At 39.6% G+C, this 18143-nt stretch overlaps 1 protein-coding gene across 10 annotated transcripts in view; it reads left to right on the top strand.

The window, feature by feature from the left end:
* Window positions 1-18143, top strand: part of WAC (WW domain containing adaptor with coiled-coil) — an 87697-nt gene that overhangs the window by 574 nt on the left and 68980 nt on the right. For 6 of the 10 annotated variants that reach the window (XM_030799025.1, XM_030799024.1, XM_030799023.1 and 3 more), the window contains exons 1-3: window positions 141-581; window positions 959-995; window positions 2496-2709. In XM_030799025.1, the coding sequence (XP_030654885.1) occupies window positions 541-581; window positions 959-995; window positions 2496-2709 (292 nt within the window). In that variant the 5' untranslated portion in view covers window positions 141-540. Of the gene's footprint in view, window positions 1-80; window positions 582-958; window positions 996-2495; window positions 2710-18143 lie in introns of those variants that run through there. The other 4 variants (XM_003269402.4, XM_003269401.4, XM_003269400.4 and 1 more) reach the window with 3 other exon arrangements.

Raw genomic sequence — 18143 nt, 5'->3', positions numbered from 1 at the left:
CGGGGAGGAAGGCCGAGGGTGGGAGAGGAGGGGCCCGGCGGAAACTGCCGAGGTTTCCCGAAGGCGGCAGCGTCCGAGTTGCCCGGATGTAGTTGGTGGAGCGGCAGCGGCGGCACCAGCGGCGGCGGCGGCGGCGGCGGGAGGAGGAGGAGGAGGAGAAGGACCAGGCGGCAGCAGCAGCGGCGGCGGCGGGGGGAGGAGGGGAGGAGGCGGCGGAGCAGGAGGAGGAGAAGGCGGAGGAGGCAGTCGCTCTCCGCGGGGCTGAGCCGGACGCGTCGTCTTGCCCCCCTCCCCCCGGTTCGCGGTGCCGCCGTGTAGTTGGCGCCGCTGCCCCGGCTGAGAGTGAGCGTGGTGTCGACGGAGGGAGATGGCCCGGGAGCGCCGGCGCCAGTAACTGGGAGGTGCTGAGAGTCGCCGAGGGCGCGCCGGGCCCAGGTGCCGGGGCTGCCCGCCGCCCGCCGCCGCCGCCGCCTGCGCGCCCGCCCGCCTCTCGCGGCCGCTCTCCCCCCTCCCCGACACACACTCACAGGCCGGGCATTGATGGTAATGTATGCGAGGAAACAGCAGAGACTCAGTGATGGGTAAATTGTCTTTTCGTTTCGGGCCGGGCGGCGGCGGGGGGCGGCGGCGGGGGGGCTGTTCCTCCTTATCTGGAGCTGGCCGGGCCGCCATTTTTGTTGTTAACCCTGATCCGGATCGGGTTGGGGAGGAGGAGCGGCCGCGCGGGCGGGCGGGCGGGAACGGAGTGTGGCGGGGAGCGGGGGCCCGGCTTCGCGGCGTTTCGGCCTCCCCGGCCCTTCCGGAGGCTCCGGGTTTGCGCCGTGTGCGCGCGGGGCTCCGCGCTGGGGCGCTCGGTAGGTCTCCCGCGGGGAGGGGCAGCGGGGGACCCGTTTTCTTCCTCCTCGGCCCCCCACCCCCGCCGTGTCTTATATCGCTGCCTTCTCTTCCTGTTTTTCAGCTGTCACGACCGGAGGGGGGACTCGCAGCCTTACCAGGTACCAGCCGAGGCCGGGGTGGAGGGATTGGAAGGGGCCGGAGGGGGAAGGGAGGGACTGCTACTCGAGCGCAGGCCTCAGAAGTCGATACAGGCCCTTCGGTGTAAAACATCCGAAACTAGCACCACGGATCCCCTTAAAATTCCAGGTTTGGTTCCTTTAGCGCTCTCCAGCAAGGTTTAGTGACTTATTTTGACAGGTGACTGGAGGGAGTTCGCTGATTTAGGAAAAAAGAATTGTTTGCAGCCAGAAAGACGACTCGATTATTTGCGGGTGAAGGAATCGATGGGATGAGATGATAGGTGACTTCCGAGGCTTATTTATTTATTTATTGTGTTGGGGGAACTGAAAGTTAATGTAAAGGTATTAAAATTATGTGAAGAACTTGGGTAAATAGCTAAATGACTTACAACTTTCAAGTCGGTTATAAAGTACTACCCTTTTCTCTTAATATTTTTGGTATAAATTGCTTTACAAGTAAAAGATACGTGTGCTTTTGTTTGTGTAAGAATTGAAGTCTTGGGTACTTGGATAATCATTCTGATGTAGGTGGTTCTAGGTAGGTGGGTTCCTTTTTGTTACTGCAGTCGTTGCGTGTAAAGTTCTAAGGATTATGATGAAAGTGGCCCCAGTTTTCAGGAGGGAAACCTCATAAATGATTGTTAACCATCAGATGACTGCAGAAACACTTTCTACATCTTAAAGGACCGGAGAGCAGGTTTCTAACCTGATGGTTGTGTTATATAGCTGAGTTTGAAAACACTGTCCTCTGATGTGTAAAACATTGGGTATGTCAAAAATTAAACCTTACTGAATCTGTCCTCCAAAGCATAGCTGATTACACATTGCAACAGATTAGTACATCATGGTTGTCTTAAGATATGTGTTAGAATAAAGCTAAACCATTATTTTTAGTGCATTATGCTTGGTGAGAAATAGTACTCACATTAGTTTATTTTGGTTAGTGTTTTTATACCTTAAAATTGTTTCCCACACCTGGGAGAGTAAGGAAGTTAGATCTGAAATGCTTTATTTGAATCAAAGAATTGGAGAAACTGGTGTGTGGGTTTTTGTTTTTTTTTTTGTAGGTTTGCAAAAATATGCATGTCCTTATTTTATTTATACATGTGTTTGTGTATATCAGCTGTAGAGCAGAAATTGATTATAGTAGTACTGAATTTCTAGTTTTGCTATCAAAAAATGATTCTAAATATTCTCAGCCAAATTTTTTTATTTTTTGCAGAATCAGTGTGCAAGGTGGTTTATTTATAAGATAATGGAATTTTTTTTTCCTTCTTATATTTAGTATGATTTGTATCAGGAGTCTTATTGTAACACTTAAGCATTAGGTTTTTTGTCTGAGAAACTGAGGAGTAAAGCAGAATTGAAAGTGGAAATTTTAATTTTATAAGTTTATGAAATTTAATGATAATACACCAAAATTTATGTTTAAATTAGTTTAGGGAGTTTAAGGTTTCAATTCTTTCTCTCTTTTTTTGGGGGGGTGATGTTTTGCAGGCACTTAAGTATTCATCGAAGAGTCACCCCAGTAGCGGTGATCACAGACATGAAAAGATGCGAGACGCCGCAGATCCTTCACCACCAAATAAAATGTTGCGGAGATCTGATAGTCCTGAAAACAAATACAGTGACAGCACAGGTCACAGTAAGGCCAAAAATGTGCATACTCACAGAGTTAGAGAGAGGGATGGTGGTGAGTATCTTTCTTGTTGAAACTTTGACATATATTTTTAACAATAGGTCTATATAAAAAGCGGCAGTAGTATTTCTAGCTTGAAGAAGTTACTGTTCAGTTATGTCATTAAAATATTTTAATCCTATCAATTTTTTTTTCTTTCTGAACAAGTTACTGTAGAAGTAAGATGCTGATGTGAGCATCTAAAAAGTGGACTCTAAGGCCAGGCGCGGTGGCTCACGCCTGTAATCTCAGCACTTGGGAGGCCGAGGTGGGCAGATCACTTGAGGTCAGGAGTTCAAGACCAGCCTGGCCAACAGGTGAAAACCCGTCTCTACTAAAAATACAAGTTAGTTGGGCATGGTGGTGGTGGCAGGCGCCTGTAGTCCCAGCTACTCAGGAGGCTGAGGCAGGAGAATCACTTGAACCTGGTTGGTGGAGGTTGCATTGAGCCTGAGATGGTGCCACTGCACTCCAGCCTGGGCGATAGAGTGAGACTCCATTAAAAAAAAAAAAAGTGGACTTTAGTGTCTAATAGGGAATGCATTTATGAATATAGTTTAAAACATGCTTTCTCAAGGATGGGAAAAATGCAGGACGTTTTTCCAAGAAAGGAACTTTGACCTTTTAAAGATTTCAGTTTGAGATCCTTATTGTTGCTTCAGTTTATTACTTTTTAAGGTGTTCAAATCTGTTTTCGAATTACAATGATAAACTATGAATTTAAAAACTCAGTATGTTTTTTCAAGATAGTTCCCAGATTTAAAAAATTATTTGTGACTTAGAAAATACATTCTTGCTTTTTGTTGTAAACATTTTCAGTATTATCCAGTTTTGGTGATGTGATTTTTATACCTGGTTCATTGAAATATTCTTTTTAAAAGTTAGTCTGATTTCTTTTGCACAGTCCTGTACCTTCAATTATAAGTTTGCCTCAAGCTCTTTGTGGTAGGAGGCTGAGAATAAGTAAACAAAACCAATTCTCAGTGACTATTTTCAGACTTAATTTGCCCGAATTACATTTCATGTCAAAAGCATGCATTAAGGAACAAAGCAATTTCAGTAAAGACACCTATATTCTCTCCTACATGTTGCTTAAGTAGATAACATATCTTAAGCAGATTTACAGTATTGAAAGCTTCCAAGGAAACTCAGTACAGTACCATGTGACTTTTTGCCCGATTGGCAACTAGTTCTTCAATACTTTGCTTACTTTAAAAAAAAATACCTTGCATCTTCTGGTCCCTTTTGTCCTCCTGGGATAGAAATCAGCTTTATTCAGTGTGATCATATACTGAGAAACATTGGCTTCCTCTACATAATTACTGGTTTGAGAAAATACAGTCAGAAGATTGCACTGGGATTGAATAATTTGGATGAGAAGAAAGTACTCTATTGAATGTAGTTGTAGTTTAGTGCTATTTATGCAGATAAACCACATTTTTGTAACAGTAGTAGCAGGTGTATTTGATTATTAAAGTGTTACAAGTTATTGGGTTGTAAAATTAAGCTTTTAGAGTTATCAGTTTTGTGGGTAAGTTTTCCATAGTGTTATATAAAGCCTGAGATGGTACTCTCAACCACTCTTCTGTAGTGGATTTCATTTCTAATGTTAGCTCTTGGAGAGCAGGTACTGGTTGTAGTATACTGTACTGTATTTATTTTGAAAAATTTGGTGATTGTAACAAAATAGGATATGGCACCTCATCTTCTTACAAATAGGCTCTTACTTTAGTGACAATGATCCAGTTTATCCCCAAATGCAAGAAGTCAGTTTTTCAGTTAAAGAAACTTACTTTATAAATGCTTTCAATCATTTCCAGCAAATCTTGCTCAGCCAATTCTTTTACAGGTGAAGTAATCCCAAGAACATTCTGTTGCTTATTCATTCAACAAACCTGGGGCATCTAGTGTGTGCCAACATTTGTGTGATACTCCTGGGAGTCAAGATGTGATCCTGGCCTTGAAGCTATTCTTAAATGCTTTGACTCTTGAGAGCTAGTGGTGTTTTAGCAACTTACTTTTTCTGTACTCGTTTTTTCTTCACTTTGATTTTTCATTTTTCTACCTGTGTGAACTCCAGGTACTTGTTAGCTTTTCGTTTTTAAAAATTTGCATCTTTCCTGATGTTTCTTTAGCTTCATTTGCAAGAAACTTGATGTTTTTCTGATCTAATCACTTGCTAAGTTAGGTCCCACTTTCTAATTTTCTTTCTAGCTGCTTGTCGTCTTCTGGAGTCTTCCAGTTAATACTATAATTCCATTCCTGTCTCTACCATCTCTATCATACCTGGCTGCCATATTCCTTTATATTATATGGAAATAATAATATGAGATATATCTCCATTCTGGAATTGAGAGTACATCTTTGATATTAATACTGTCTTTAAAAAACGTAAAATGGTGATTTTTCTTATTTAATAGTGAGATATTTAGTCATTATAATTTGTTTTCTGGTGTTTATTTTTTATTGCTAATGATGTGTTTGGCACTAAGATGTTGGAAGTGTATATGTATGATTTTTATTGCAGGCATTATAAACTTCGTTGGATTTTTACCCAAAAATGAATTCAGGCCGGTTCAGTGGCTCACACCTGTAATCTCAAGCACTTTGGGAGGCCGAGGCAGGCAGATCACCTGAGTTCAGGAGTTTGAGACCAGCCTGGCCAACGTGGTGAAACCCTGTCTCTACTACAAGTACAAAAATTAGCTGGGCGCAGTGGCGAGTGCCTGTAATCCCAACTACTAGGGAGGCTGAGGCAGGAGAATCACTTGAACCCGGGAGGTGGAGGTTGCAGTGAGCCGAGATTGCGCCACTGCACTCCAGCCTGGGAGATGGATTAAGACGCTGTCTCAAAAAAAAAAAAAGTTCAGCCAGTCACAGCTGCTCATCTCTAATCTGGTTGCTTGGGAGGTTGAGATGGGAGGGTCCTTTGAAGCCAGGAGTTTGAGACTAGCCTTGGCAACATAGCAAGACCCTGCCTCTACTAAAAAAAAAAAAAAAATTTAACTACCTGGATGTGGTGGGATGATTGCTTGAACCCAGGAGTTTGAGGTTAACAGTGAGCTGTGGTTGTGCCACCACACTCTAGCCTGGGTTGATAGAGTGAGACCAGTCTGTTTAAAAAAAAAAAAAAAGAATTAATGTATATAAATTCAAGACCATTATCAAAAATCAAATGCAAGTGAGTTGGATTATCTAAGCTCTAAGCATGTAAAAAAACTTAAGATTACAGCAGGTTACTTACTATATGCATTGAACTACTGACTTCAAATTTCTCAGTTTTTCATTTTAAGATTTAATGATTTTCTTTACTAATAATAACCTATATGCTATGATTTATAACTTGCATTTTACACAGCAAGTTAAACAAATGTGGAACTTGTGCATTTGTTTACCTTAGGATTAGGCTTTACTGGCATCACAGCATTTTTCAGTAATTACTAGATTTCTTAGCATCTTGGATTTCATTGAAAAATGCTTGTTCAGAAGTAATGTATGAAAAGACTTTCAGATATACTATAAAAAGTGAGAAATCAGGGATCGTGAGGGTTTTTACTCCCAAAAACCTTACTAGTTAAAATAAGACTTGCTGTAACATAGCGTGTATAGTTTAGAGTTAGAGATTTTATCCATTAGGATTTATTAAAGGAAATAATGTCTATTGTAAATTTAAGAGAGGTTATATGAGAGTATAATTAAAAGGTTTTTTGTGAAATGAGTTATTTTTATATAGTCTGTGATCTCTCTGTAAACATACAATCTTTTGTTTAACCGAAAGCAAAAACCTTACGGTACAATCATTAGGGTTTTTTTGTTTTGTTTTGTTTTTGTTTTTGTTTTTTGGAGACAGTCGCCCAGGCTGGAGTGCAGTGGTGTGATCCCAGCTCGCTGTAACCTCTGCCTGTTGAGTTCAAGTGATCCTTCTGCCTTAATGTCCCAAGTATCTGGGATTACAAACATGCGCCGTCATGCCTGGCTAATTTTTGTATTTTTAGTAGAAATAGGGTTTCACCGTGTTGGCCAGGCTGGTCTCAATCTCCTGAGCTCAAGTGATCCACCTGCCTTGGCCTCCCAAAGTGCTAGGATTATAGGTGTGAGTCACCACGCCTGGCCCATGGTGAAGTTTTTATCTTGTCATTTAGCTATATCTTTGGAAAAATTTGGAAATGTATTTTCATCTCCCTTTCAAATAAAAGTTACTATTAACATTTTGAAGGAATTAGTAGGGATTATTTGGTGATAATTTGTCTTTTTTTTAAATTTAGTAACGTTTGAGTCTTTCACATTGAATAATAGACTGGCAGTTGAGCAACATGGTCTTATCGTTATTTAGATGACTTTGAAATATGCTTTGTTTTAGTAGTGTTAGAAATTACTAACATTAGAAATGTTGTATAGAAAGTAACTATACAAATTAACAGTCGCTTTTGATACTCATGTTGACATGGGAAGACAACAGATAGTATCCTTATTTCACAGTTTTATAAATGAGGGAAAATTTAATAAAATTGAACAGATAACAACAGAGCTGAGTCTAGAAACTAGTTCTCTAACTTTGGTAACTTGTAAACTGTCAGAGATGAAACACTTGGGTATTGAAAGCTTATTTGGTGGTGGTTGCTATGGCATGAATTAGTTTGAAGGCATTTTTGCTTTTATCCTCCTAATATCTTCACCCTTCTTCCCTCAGTGGTTACAACTTGCCAAATTATAGTACACTGATAAAATGTATTTGTGTAGTTCTAGGCCCAGTTATCACATCAGTGTTTTATTTTCAAAAATAAGTTTTGACATGGAAGCATGACATAGATTTCACTAGGAAAAGTCCATTTTCTCTTAATCCCTCATATTTAAAGACTTGTTTACAAAGTGGAAGTACTGCATAGAATCTAATATACTAATGTTTGGATTTTAACAATATGTTTGACTAAAGTATTTTTTGTCTAGTAAAAATAGTGACACATGACCTTTTTTCATTGATTTATGCTTTGTGATAATACTATGCAGAAATGTTTGCATTGGATTTCCATTGGTCAATTTAGAAAACACAGGAAACATACTATGTTTCAAGAGAAGTGGAATAAGATTGAAGGAGTAGCAGTCTTAATGTTTCAACTCTAGTGTTTGTTGTTGTTGTTTTTTTTTTTAAATTTTAGAAAACAGTGTCTGTGATGTAAGCATCTGTGCATGTAAATTGTTAAATTTGAACACTAGTACCAAGTCATTTGTCTTACGGCTTATCATCATCACGTTTTAACATTTTTTATATTTTTAGAGAGATGGATATTATGTATTGTTTATGATTTAATGGTATTTCTATTTTACAATCAGAATATTTTAGAACGAGTTCACTTAGATCTGTAGATCGTTTAAGACAGTCTTAATTGAACTGTTTTCTAGTTGTGCAAGAAGTATTTAAAATTTTTGGTGTAACATACTTGGGGTTTTGGTCTGTAATTCACAGAAAATTTATATATTCTAATTTGTGTCTGTTAAGCATCTGTTACCTTATTCTGTTGTGCAAAATTGTTTGGGGGGTAGTGCATCATTTTGTTACGATGCTGGAAAGAGTGAAGATGGAAATAAGCTGGGCATTTGGGATGCTATACCAGGCACTAGATATAGCTCATTGTCAATTTGATAATTACAAAACCAGTTTTTGTGGGTTTTTTTTTTTTTTTTTTTTTTAAGACAGAGTCTCACTCTACCTAGGCTGGAGTGCAGTGGCACGATCTTGATCTCACCTCACTGCAACCCCCACCTCCTGGCAAAACCAGTTATTTGGGGCTTGCAAATATATTCTATGAACAGTCCTTTTCAGGATTTGTATGATGCTTTATAATTTTCAAAGGGTTTCTATATTGTTTCTCATCTGACTTCACGGTAGCTCTTTGAAATAGGCTGATCAGTATTATTCCTGTTGTACTGATGAAATTATAAGGTATTTAGCCTACTGTTGAAACTGGAAAGGAAGTCTCCTCACATAAAATTTTATCTCTGCCTTCAAATTATACTCCAAGTATAACTAATTCTCACTACTTCATCATTTTAGTTCTGGCTACCATCTTTTCTTAGCTTGAAATCTGCAAGAGCCCCCTGGTGTTCCCGAGTCCATTTTGCTTTGTATAATTGTTTCCCCACACAGTAGCCAGAGTGATCCAGTTAAAATGCCAGTCACCTCACATCTCTCTCAAGCTCACAGTCCTCTAGTGACTCCGTGTTTCTTAGCAAGGCTTATAATAGATCCTGTGTAATCTGGTGTCTGGGTATTTTTTCAGCCTCTTCTACTATCTTCCCCTTGTTTGTGCTACTCTCCATACTGGCCCTGCAGGCAGAAGTTTGTTCCTGTCTCAGGGGCTCTGCACATTATGTGCCTTTATGTTTCTTCTACTGTGCTCACTCCAGTAATGTGTCTGCTTAAGTGTCACCCTCTCACAGGGCCTTCTCTGCCCTTGCTGAACACCCTGAAACAGTCATTCTCATCATTGTCTTTCCTTGCCCCTTGCTTGTTCCTTCCTTGTATGAAGGTGACCTGTTATGATTTACTTACAGTCATTCTGCTATAACATGACATGGGCATTTCTGAAAGTCACTGTGCTGTGCAAAATTGCACCAGACCAATTTATGGGGGAAATGGGGTTAGGAGCATAGTAACCAAAAACATTGTCAGTGACACATTTTAAAAAGATAGGAACCTAATAAAAACTGTAACTTAGTTTTACACATATAAAATGGTTAAAGAATACTTTAACACCACAATAAATGGCACTTTACCTTGACCAAAACCTGACTTCTTGTGGAAGTGGCCACTCATTGGAAGGGTTGCAGCTCATGAATTACTGTGAAGTGATGGATGGAAGATACCTGATATGAGACAAAAACTTGTAACATCAAATGTGGATGGACCTGACTCATAATTCATGATGAACTAAGATAGCTATTAGATATTTGAGCTGTGTGTATCTGTGCCTTGTAAATTCCTGTGCAGCTTGATGTAGCTAGTGTTTCTCACAGGTGAAAATGCACATAAGTGGGAAATTTGCTGGTTTCTGATATATCAGTAGCCTTCAAACAAATTTGTGTATTTGGAAACAAATGTTATAGCAGAACTGAATGTATTTTAGTTTTTGTTTGCTTGCCTTTTGTGGAATATAAGCTCCACCAGAAGAGGAAGTGAGAGTTTTAATGTTTGTATCCACCTTGTATTCGTGTTACCTTGAGTAGTGCCTGAAACTTTATAGCATTTAACTAAATGGATAGATTAAAAAAATTCTGATGGATTGTTTATAATTTAAGGGGAATGAAATTACAGTATTTTGGATTAGTGTTCCTCAAACTTGAATGTCTATACTAAGCACCTGGAGATACTATAGTCAGTAATTTTGGGGTGGGTCCCAAAGATCTGCCTTTTAACAAAATCTCGGGTGATACCTATGCTTCACTGGAGTAACAAGGTTCTATAGCAGCACCGTCCAGTGGAAATATGTTAGCCACAAATGCAAACCATATATGTACTTTTCTAGTAGCTTTGCTTAAAAAGTAAAAATGAATCAATTTTAGTATATTTTATTTGACCTAATATATCAAAAATATTTCAACTTATAATTGATACCTTAAAAACTATTAATGACATACTTTACATTCCCTTTTTGGTACAAGATCTTTGAAACCTATTGTCTATTTAACATTTACAGCACATTTCAGTTTGGACAAGCCACATTTCATGTGTTTAATTGCCATATGTGAGTGATGGTTATTGAATTGGACAGTGCAGTTCTGAAGAATGTGATTGCCCTGTTGGCCTGTCTGGCTTTTACATATATTTTTATTTCTCTAAGGAAAGTATTTTGTATGCTTGACTTCTGAAATGCCATATTTATGCAAAGCAAGATTGGAGTTAATGGGTCCTTGAGCTATATAGTGCTTCTTGTACTAAAATTTTGTTAGTACGTGCTCATTGTAGAAAAATTAGGAAATGCAGAGAAAAGGGGAAAAACAAAGTCGCCTTGTATCTTCTCATTAAAAGTTAATCACTAGTTTTCATAGAAGACATTCTCACACCATAAAATAATTAGTATTCTGTAATCTTTCCAGAATTGGTTTCCTTTGTTTTGTTTGTTGTTGTTGTTGTAGTTGTTGTTTGAGGCAGGGTCTCACTCTGTCAACCCAGGCTGGAGTGCAGTGCCGCAATCTTGGCTCACAGCAAGCTCGCCTCCGCAGGTCAAGTGATTTTCCCGCCACCCAAATAGCTGGGATTACAGGTGCGCACTGCCACGCCCAGCTAATTTTTGTATTTTTAGTAGAGACAGGGTTTTGTCATGTTGGCCAGGCTGGTCTTGAACTCTTGGCCTCATGTGATCCATTCGCCTCAGCTTCCCAAAGTGCTGGGATTACAGGCATGAGTCACTGAGTCCCGCTTCTTTCCAGATTTTTTGTAAAATTGTTCCGCATTGTGTTCCCTTTATTCGCTTGTGTTAATATTTGCATAGTGGATTAAACAAATGCTTGGTGTTGACTATCAGTCTTAGAGGACTGACTAGAAGTAGTTTTCATTTGGGGCTCAGGGAATATTTATACCTACTTTATATTTCTAGCTAATTAGGAAAGTCATTTTTCAGTTAGGTTGGTGTTTGGTTCAGGCACTCGCTAGCTAGATGACCTAACATGCTACCTAATTTCTGAGTGTTTGTGTCCATCCCTGTAGGATTGTTGCGGGGTTAAATGAAATTGTGTATATTTGTAAAGCATTTACCTCAGTGCCCAGACGGTAACAGAGTAGATTATTAGGCTTGCTCTTATTCCTGTGATTAAATTTAGTGTCAGATTAGCAACCTATAGCTACTTCCAAAGCTGCTGCTGCTTTCTTTGTTTAGAGTTAGGAAGAAACATGCTGGACACTTTGCCAAATGAGAGCTACATGATGTGGCTTGTGGAAACATTCTAACTTGGAACTTGCCCATCTACAGGACTTTGTGGTTCAGAGATTTTTGGGGATAGATGTGAGGGTTAAAAAACAGAAAACGGCCAGGCGTGGTGGCTCACGCCTGTAAAGCCAACACTTAGGGAGGCCAAGGCGGGCAGATCACCTGAGCTCAGGAGTTTGAGACCAGCCTGGGCAACATAGTAAAACCCTGTCTCTACTAAAAATACAAAAATTAGCTGGGGTGTGGTGGTACATACCTGTAATCCCAACTACTCGAGAGGCTGAGGCAGGAGAATCGCTTGAACCCGGGATTGCACCACTGTACTCCAGCCTGGATGACAGAGTGAGACTCTGTCTCAAAAAAAAAAAAAAAAAAAAAAAAAAGGTAGTTCAAGTTTAGAGTAATGGTTCCTAAATTAGGCTGCTTATTAGGCTTCCCTGAGAAGCTTTTAAAGTTACAGCTTCCTTGACTCCCTCCCCATTACCCAGAATCAAAGCAATAGTTGATAGAGCCTGGAAAACTGAGTTTTTAGGCTTGGTGCAGAGGATCACGCCTGTAATCCCCGCATTTTGGGAGGCGGAGGAGGGTGGATCACATAAGTTCGGGAGAGACCAGCCTGACCAACGTGGAGAAACCCCATCTCTACTAAAAACACAAAATTAGGCATGGTGCATGCCTGTAATCCCAGCTACTCGGGAGGCTGAGGCGGGAGAATTGCTTGAACCTGTGAGGCGGAGTTTGTGGTGAGCTGAGATCACGCCATTACATTCCACCCTGGGCAACAAGAGCGAAACTCCGTCTAAAAGAAGAAAAAGAAAAGGAAACTGAATTTTTAAAATAAACACTGGGTTAATTTAAGTATTTATAAACTGCAGATTTAGGGAGAGTACACAGAAGGGAAGAGGAACTCTGAAGTGGACATTAAGGAATGTGAGTTTTATCATTAACAGTCTGATTATTAGAGTGGTTATTTGGCAAATTGTGTAATGTGTTCTTGTTTCAAAGAATTCCCTATCACCTTGTAGATTCACAGGTAGTATTAGGATTTGTAAGTAATTGCTATTAAAAAGCTAACTTAATATCCTGTGCAAGGGCGTCTAATGCCCAGCAGTAGAGAAGTTTCTAATTGGACAGGCCAGTGAGATACATTGGGTAGTATCTGGAGCCACTGGTGTTACTTTAGATAATATGTACTTAGGTACTACATTTCCACCATAACCCCTCGTCTCTAGCATTAAGCTGTCCTGAGACACTTCAGTGGTAAATTTCATTTAGCTTTTATCTCTGTTTGAAAAACAGCCTTTCCCCAAGTTAGTAGAGTATACTTAGGCTGACCTTAGGTGTTAACAAAAGATTTCTTAAAGTTTACTCTTAGGAGTATTTGCATTTGCATTTTAAAGGAAATTTAGAATGTGTGTGGTTGATATATTTAGATAGTGCTGGTCTTTCTGCGTAGGCATTAATTACTTCTGACTTTGTATGACAGTGCCAAAAGAGCATGACCTACTCTTGGCATCTTCCGAAAGGTTCTGACCTGTTCTATATTCATAGAACTAATCTTTTCTGGTAGCTAAAAAAGCAATGCTAGTGAATTATGTTACATTGGAAGAAGAGAGGATCATGATAAAATATTTCTGCATTTAATAATTTGTTCTAACTTCATAGAATTGTGTGACTGTTGATTGTGAAAAGATTCATTGTAATGGAAGAAAGCTGGAGAAGTTGGGGTACAGAGTGACAAGCTGCTAGAGTACTGTTCTCTGCTGCCTTCAGCCTTTTCTGTGGTTATTGGGGCTGGTTTCTGTTCTGCTGCCTGCTGGCTCCTTGTCAGTCTTCTGAGCATTCATATTTAATATGATATGCACAGATATCTGAATCGCAGTTATGATACTTTGATATTTTTTAAAGAATAAGAGTTAAGGCCGGGCGCGGTGGCTCACGCTTTTAATCCCAGCACTTTGGGAGGCTGAGGCGGGCGGATCACGAGGTCAGGAGATTGAGACCACGGTGAAACCCCGTCTCTACTAAAAAAATACAAAAAAATTAGCTGGGCGTGGTGGCGGGCGCCTGTAGTCCCAGCTACTCGGAGAGGCTGAGGCAGGAGAATGGCGTGAACCCGGGAGGCGGAGCTTGCAGTGAGCTGAGATTGCGCCACTGCACTCCAGCCTGGGTGACAGAGCGAGACTCTGTCTCAAAAAAAAAAAAAGAATAAGAGTTAAGTCCCGAAGTAGTACTTTATAAAACTAAAATAATTTTATATTTTTGTGTAATTCCTTTTTTATATCGCTGTTACATAAATGCCAGTGTTAATTATTTTGGAAAAACAGAATGAGGTACTTAGACCCTTAAACTCTCCCCTTTGAGTTTGACCAATTTTATTTATTTAAACATGTAAATTTTGTAAACTTTGCTCCTTTGTTCATATGGCGTAGGTGATGGAAAGTTGAAGAGTTATCTCATTTTTTATTCAAGCCTAAATGTAATTTCAGTTTTGATTTGTCTTTTTTTTTTTTTTAACCCAGATCTATTAAGGGTATTTTAAAAATCTAAATGTATCAGTTTTGTAAATCACTGTTAGGCTTTCTTTTTGTTTCTAATTTTCTTGGCTTTTTGGAATTAGGATTTTTATTATCTCTGGATACTTTGTCAGTAGTTTTTGGATATTTGAAAATAATGTATTTCCTGTTGGGCACAAAGATCTCTGTCAGTAGATAAGCTTTTTAATTATTTAATGAATAATTATGTAGTATGTCTTGTATCTTTATTTGATTTAGCATTTTCTGACAGATGGGATTATTTTATAGCATAGTTAATTTCATTTCTCATTTTTAAAAGCGCTTTTTGCTTTGTTTGTTACATATGTTTGCTTAAAGACTGGACTTTTGGCCAGGTGCGGTGGCTCACCCCTGTAATCCCAGCACTTTGGGAGGGCAAGGTGGGCGGATCACCTGAGGTCAGGAGTTAGAGACCAGCCTGGCCAACATGGTGAAACCCTGTCTCTACTAAAAATACAAAAATTAGCTGGGCGTGGTGGCGTGCACCTGTAATCCCAGCTCCTTGGGAGGCTGAGACAGGAGAATCACTTGAGTCCGGGAGGCAGAAGATGCAGTGAGCCTGGATCATGCCACTGCACTCCAGCCTGGGCAACAGGAGTGAGACTCCATCTCAAAAAAAAAAAAAAAAAAAAAAAAAAAAAGACATAATATTTTTTGTGAATTGTAATCTAAGACTTTGCGTATTGGGAAATGTCTTCATTTTGTTTTCATGTCTGAATAAATTATCTTTTGGCTATATTAAAAAATCATCCTTGAATTTTTTTTTTCCCTGAAGATATTTCTAAAATGCTGATTACTGTTCAATGTTAGAAATGAGAAGCTGATATCAAACCTGGTTCTTTTTCGTAGATAGATACCCATTGGGATGTATGACTCCTAATTTACTTTCCCACCCAGCTTGAAAGTTTAGAGTTTTTCCTTCTTTATCCTTGGCTCTAAAACTTAACAAATCTCACTCTGTAAGTGTAGGCCTTTTTTCATTACTTCTAATTAGTGCGTTTTATTTTTTTAATTACATTTAAATTTTCTGTCTCTTTTTTTTTTTTTTTTTTTTTTTGAGAGTTTAGCTCTTGTTGCCGAAGCTGGAGTGCAGTGGCGCAATCTTGGCTCACTGCAATCTCCACCTCCTGGGTTCAGGGGATTCTCCTGCCTCAGCCTCCCGAGTAGCTGGGATTACAGGCGTGTGCCACCATGCCCGGCTAATTTTTTGTATTTTTAGTAGAAACAGGGTTTTACCATGTTAGCCAGGCTGGTCTTGAACTCCTTACCTCAAGTGATCCACCTGTCTCGGCCTCCCAAAATGCTGGGATTACAGGAGTGAGCCACCACACCCGGCCAACATTTTAATTTTCTAAAGACCCTGGACAATACCCTGAATGTTTTAGTGCCTTTTTGTCTAACCCTATCCGTTAGAGAATCATCTTCCACACTTTTTTCTTCTCTTTTACTTGTTTCTAACTTTTCTCCTTTTGGAACTCCTGTTAGATGTTTTTTGGTTCTATTTCTCTTTTGCCTGGTAAATAGTAAGTACAGTAGTTAGATAATTTTTAAGTGTACACTCCACTCTGGGGAGAATCCCTTGGCATCTTCTTTCAACCCTCTGATATTTAAAGCTGTGTTCATTTCATCCACCTATTCCAAGTTGTATTTTGGATGCTTTGCTTTTTTCATAGCTTTTTGTGATTTTTATGACTGATTTACTAGAAATACTCTTGAGAATTTGGGTTATTTTTTAGTTTTTTTCATGTTAAATATATTTTTTTCTGGTTGAGTTTGGTGCATCATACCCATGTTATTGGGTTCCTCAGATGCTTGCTGTTTATAGTTGTCTATTCATATTTGGGAATACAAGACTAGGTCAACTCTATCAAATAGAGTGTATGGTTGAAAATGTTTGCTGTCTGAGCTGTCCAGTGTGGTAGCCACCAGCCACATGTATATTGAGCATTTGAAATGTGGCTAGTGCAGCTAAGAAACTCAATTTTTGTAGTTTTTTTTGGATTTTGTTTTGTTTTTGAGGCAAAATCTTGTCCTGTCACCCAGGCTGGAGTGCACTGGTATGGTCATGGCTCACTGCAACCTCAAAAAAATTCCTGGGCTCAAGTGATCCTCTTGCCACAGCCTCCCAAGTAGTTGAGCCTACAGGCACATGCTGCCACTTTTGGCTAATTTTTGCATTTTTTATAGAGACAGAGTTTCACCGTGTTACCCAGGCTGGTCTTGAACTCCTGGCTTTAAGTAATCCTCCTGCCTCAGCCTCCCAAAGTGCTGGGATTATGGGTGTGAGCCACCACATCCAGCCAACTTTTTGATTTTTTATGGTGTTGGCTTTCCTTTCTATACTGCTGTTTTAATCTCATGCTTGAGCCGGGTGACTCAAAAGTTACTATTTCCTGAGGTGTTCTGTCTTTGCTGCTTTCTCAGTTTTCATACCCTACCTGGGTATAGCTGTGGGTATCTCATGCTTTTACTTCTTTGATTTTCAGGCCTACATATCTCTTTGCTTACTGAACAGCCACCACCTGATGTTCTGTAGATAATCTTCCTAAATCTTTTTCTAATTTGACTATTGCCTGTCCTGATTAATGCCTGGGAAGTTGTCCTTGATTCTTTTCTCCTGTGTTTATGGGCAGCTTCCAGAACTCATTGCCCTGTTTTAAAATATTGCAATATCTTGTTTACAGACCTGTTGTCTCATTCTTCACCCACAGCTGAGTAAAAATTAACTACAAATTTAAACATATGCCTTTCATTAACCCTGAAAGCCTGAATTTTATAGGTCTTAATTATGTTGTATTGATGACAGTTGTCCAAATATGAGTTTTTCTCTCTGCTTCCACATATACTTATCAGATACATTTTCTTATCTAATGTACATAAGAGGCCACTGAAATGAAAAGAACTTGTTATGTCCATGCCCGAAGGTTAGCATCTCACACTAGGTTTCTGGCTTGTGTAAATATAACTTGAAGTTTAAAGAGCTTAAGTTTTGGCCAGGCGCAGTGGCTCACACCTGTAGTCCCAGCAGTTTGGGGGCCTGAGGCGGGTGGATCACAAGGTCAGAAGTTCAAGACCAGCCAGGCCAAACATGATTGAAACCCTATCTCTACTAAAAATACAAAAAGTTAGCTGGGTGTGGTGGCCAGCACCTGTAATCACAGCTACTTGGGAGGCTGATGAGGCAGGAGAATCGCTTGAACCTGGGAGGTGGAGGTTGCAGTGAGCAGAGATCACGCCACTGCACTCCAGCCTGGGTGATAGTGCAAGACTCGGTCTCAAAAAAAAAAAAAAAGAGTTTCAGTTTTATGAGCCACCATTACCCAAAGTCCACATTACTCTTTTCTCAGCCACTCTCTGCCTTCTCTATAATCTAGTCATGTAAAAGCACTTACCCAGTCCTAGGCATCTTTTTTTTTATGCTGTTGTCCCATTATATGTGTTTTCATAGCCAAAACTGTCGTCTCTCCACTCCTACCTCACCTTTTTTTTTTCCTTTGCCAAACCTCTTACTTTATTTTATGAAGCCTTCCTTGAGCCTATCTTTATTATAGCTCTTTTGTAGAGATTTGTAATTATTTACATATGTTGTTTGCCTGCTGCACTGTGAGCTCCTTATAGGCAGCAATTTGTATGTGTGTGTGGAGGGGAGTCTGGTGTATATATACGTGCTCAGTAAATGTTAAATGTCTTATATGTCATTTGACATATTCAGGAACAGGTGAGTGGCAGTAACCTTCAGAGAATTGATGTCCCTCAAACTTTTAAATGCATTTAAGAGTAAAACCATAAGAATTTACTACTACGGAGTTCCTATACTGTTTGAATTGAAGTTGCTCTTGTGTTATTTGTGGAGGAAGCAAATAGTCTATTCAGGCTTTCAGGAAAATGTGTAAACTATAAGCATGTAAACTTAAAAAAAAATTGTGTACATAATTGATGTGCTAATTCCAAACCATTGTCAATCCCTTAA

The sequence above is a fragment of the Nomascus leucogenys genome, chromosome 18 (assembly GCF_006542625.1).
Source record: "Nomascus leucogenys isolate Asia chromosome 18, Asia_NLE_v1, whole genome shotgun sequence".
Lineage (NCBI taxonomy): Eukaryota > Metazoa > Chordata > Mammalia > Primates > Hylobatidae > Nomascus > Nomascus leucogenys.
The sequence above is the reverse complement of the archived record's forward strand: the minus strand, read 5'-3'. Positions and strand labels throughout refer to the sequence as shown.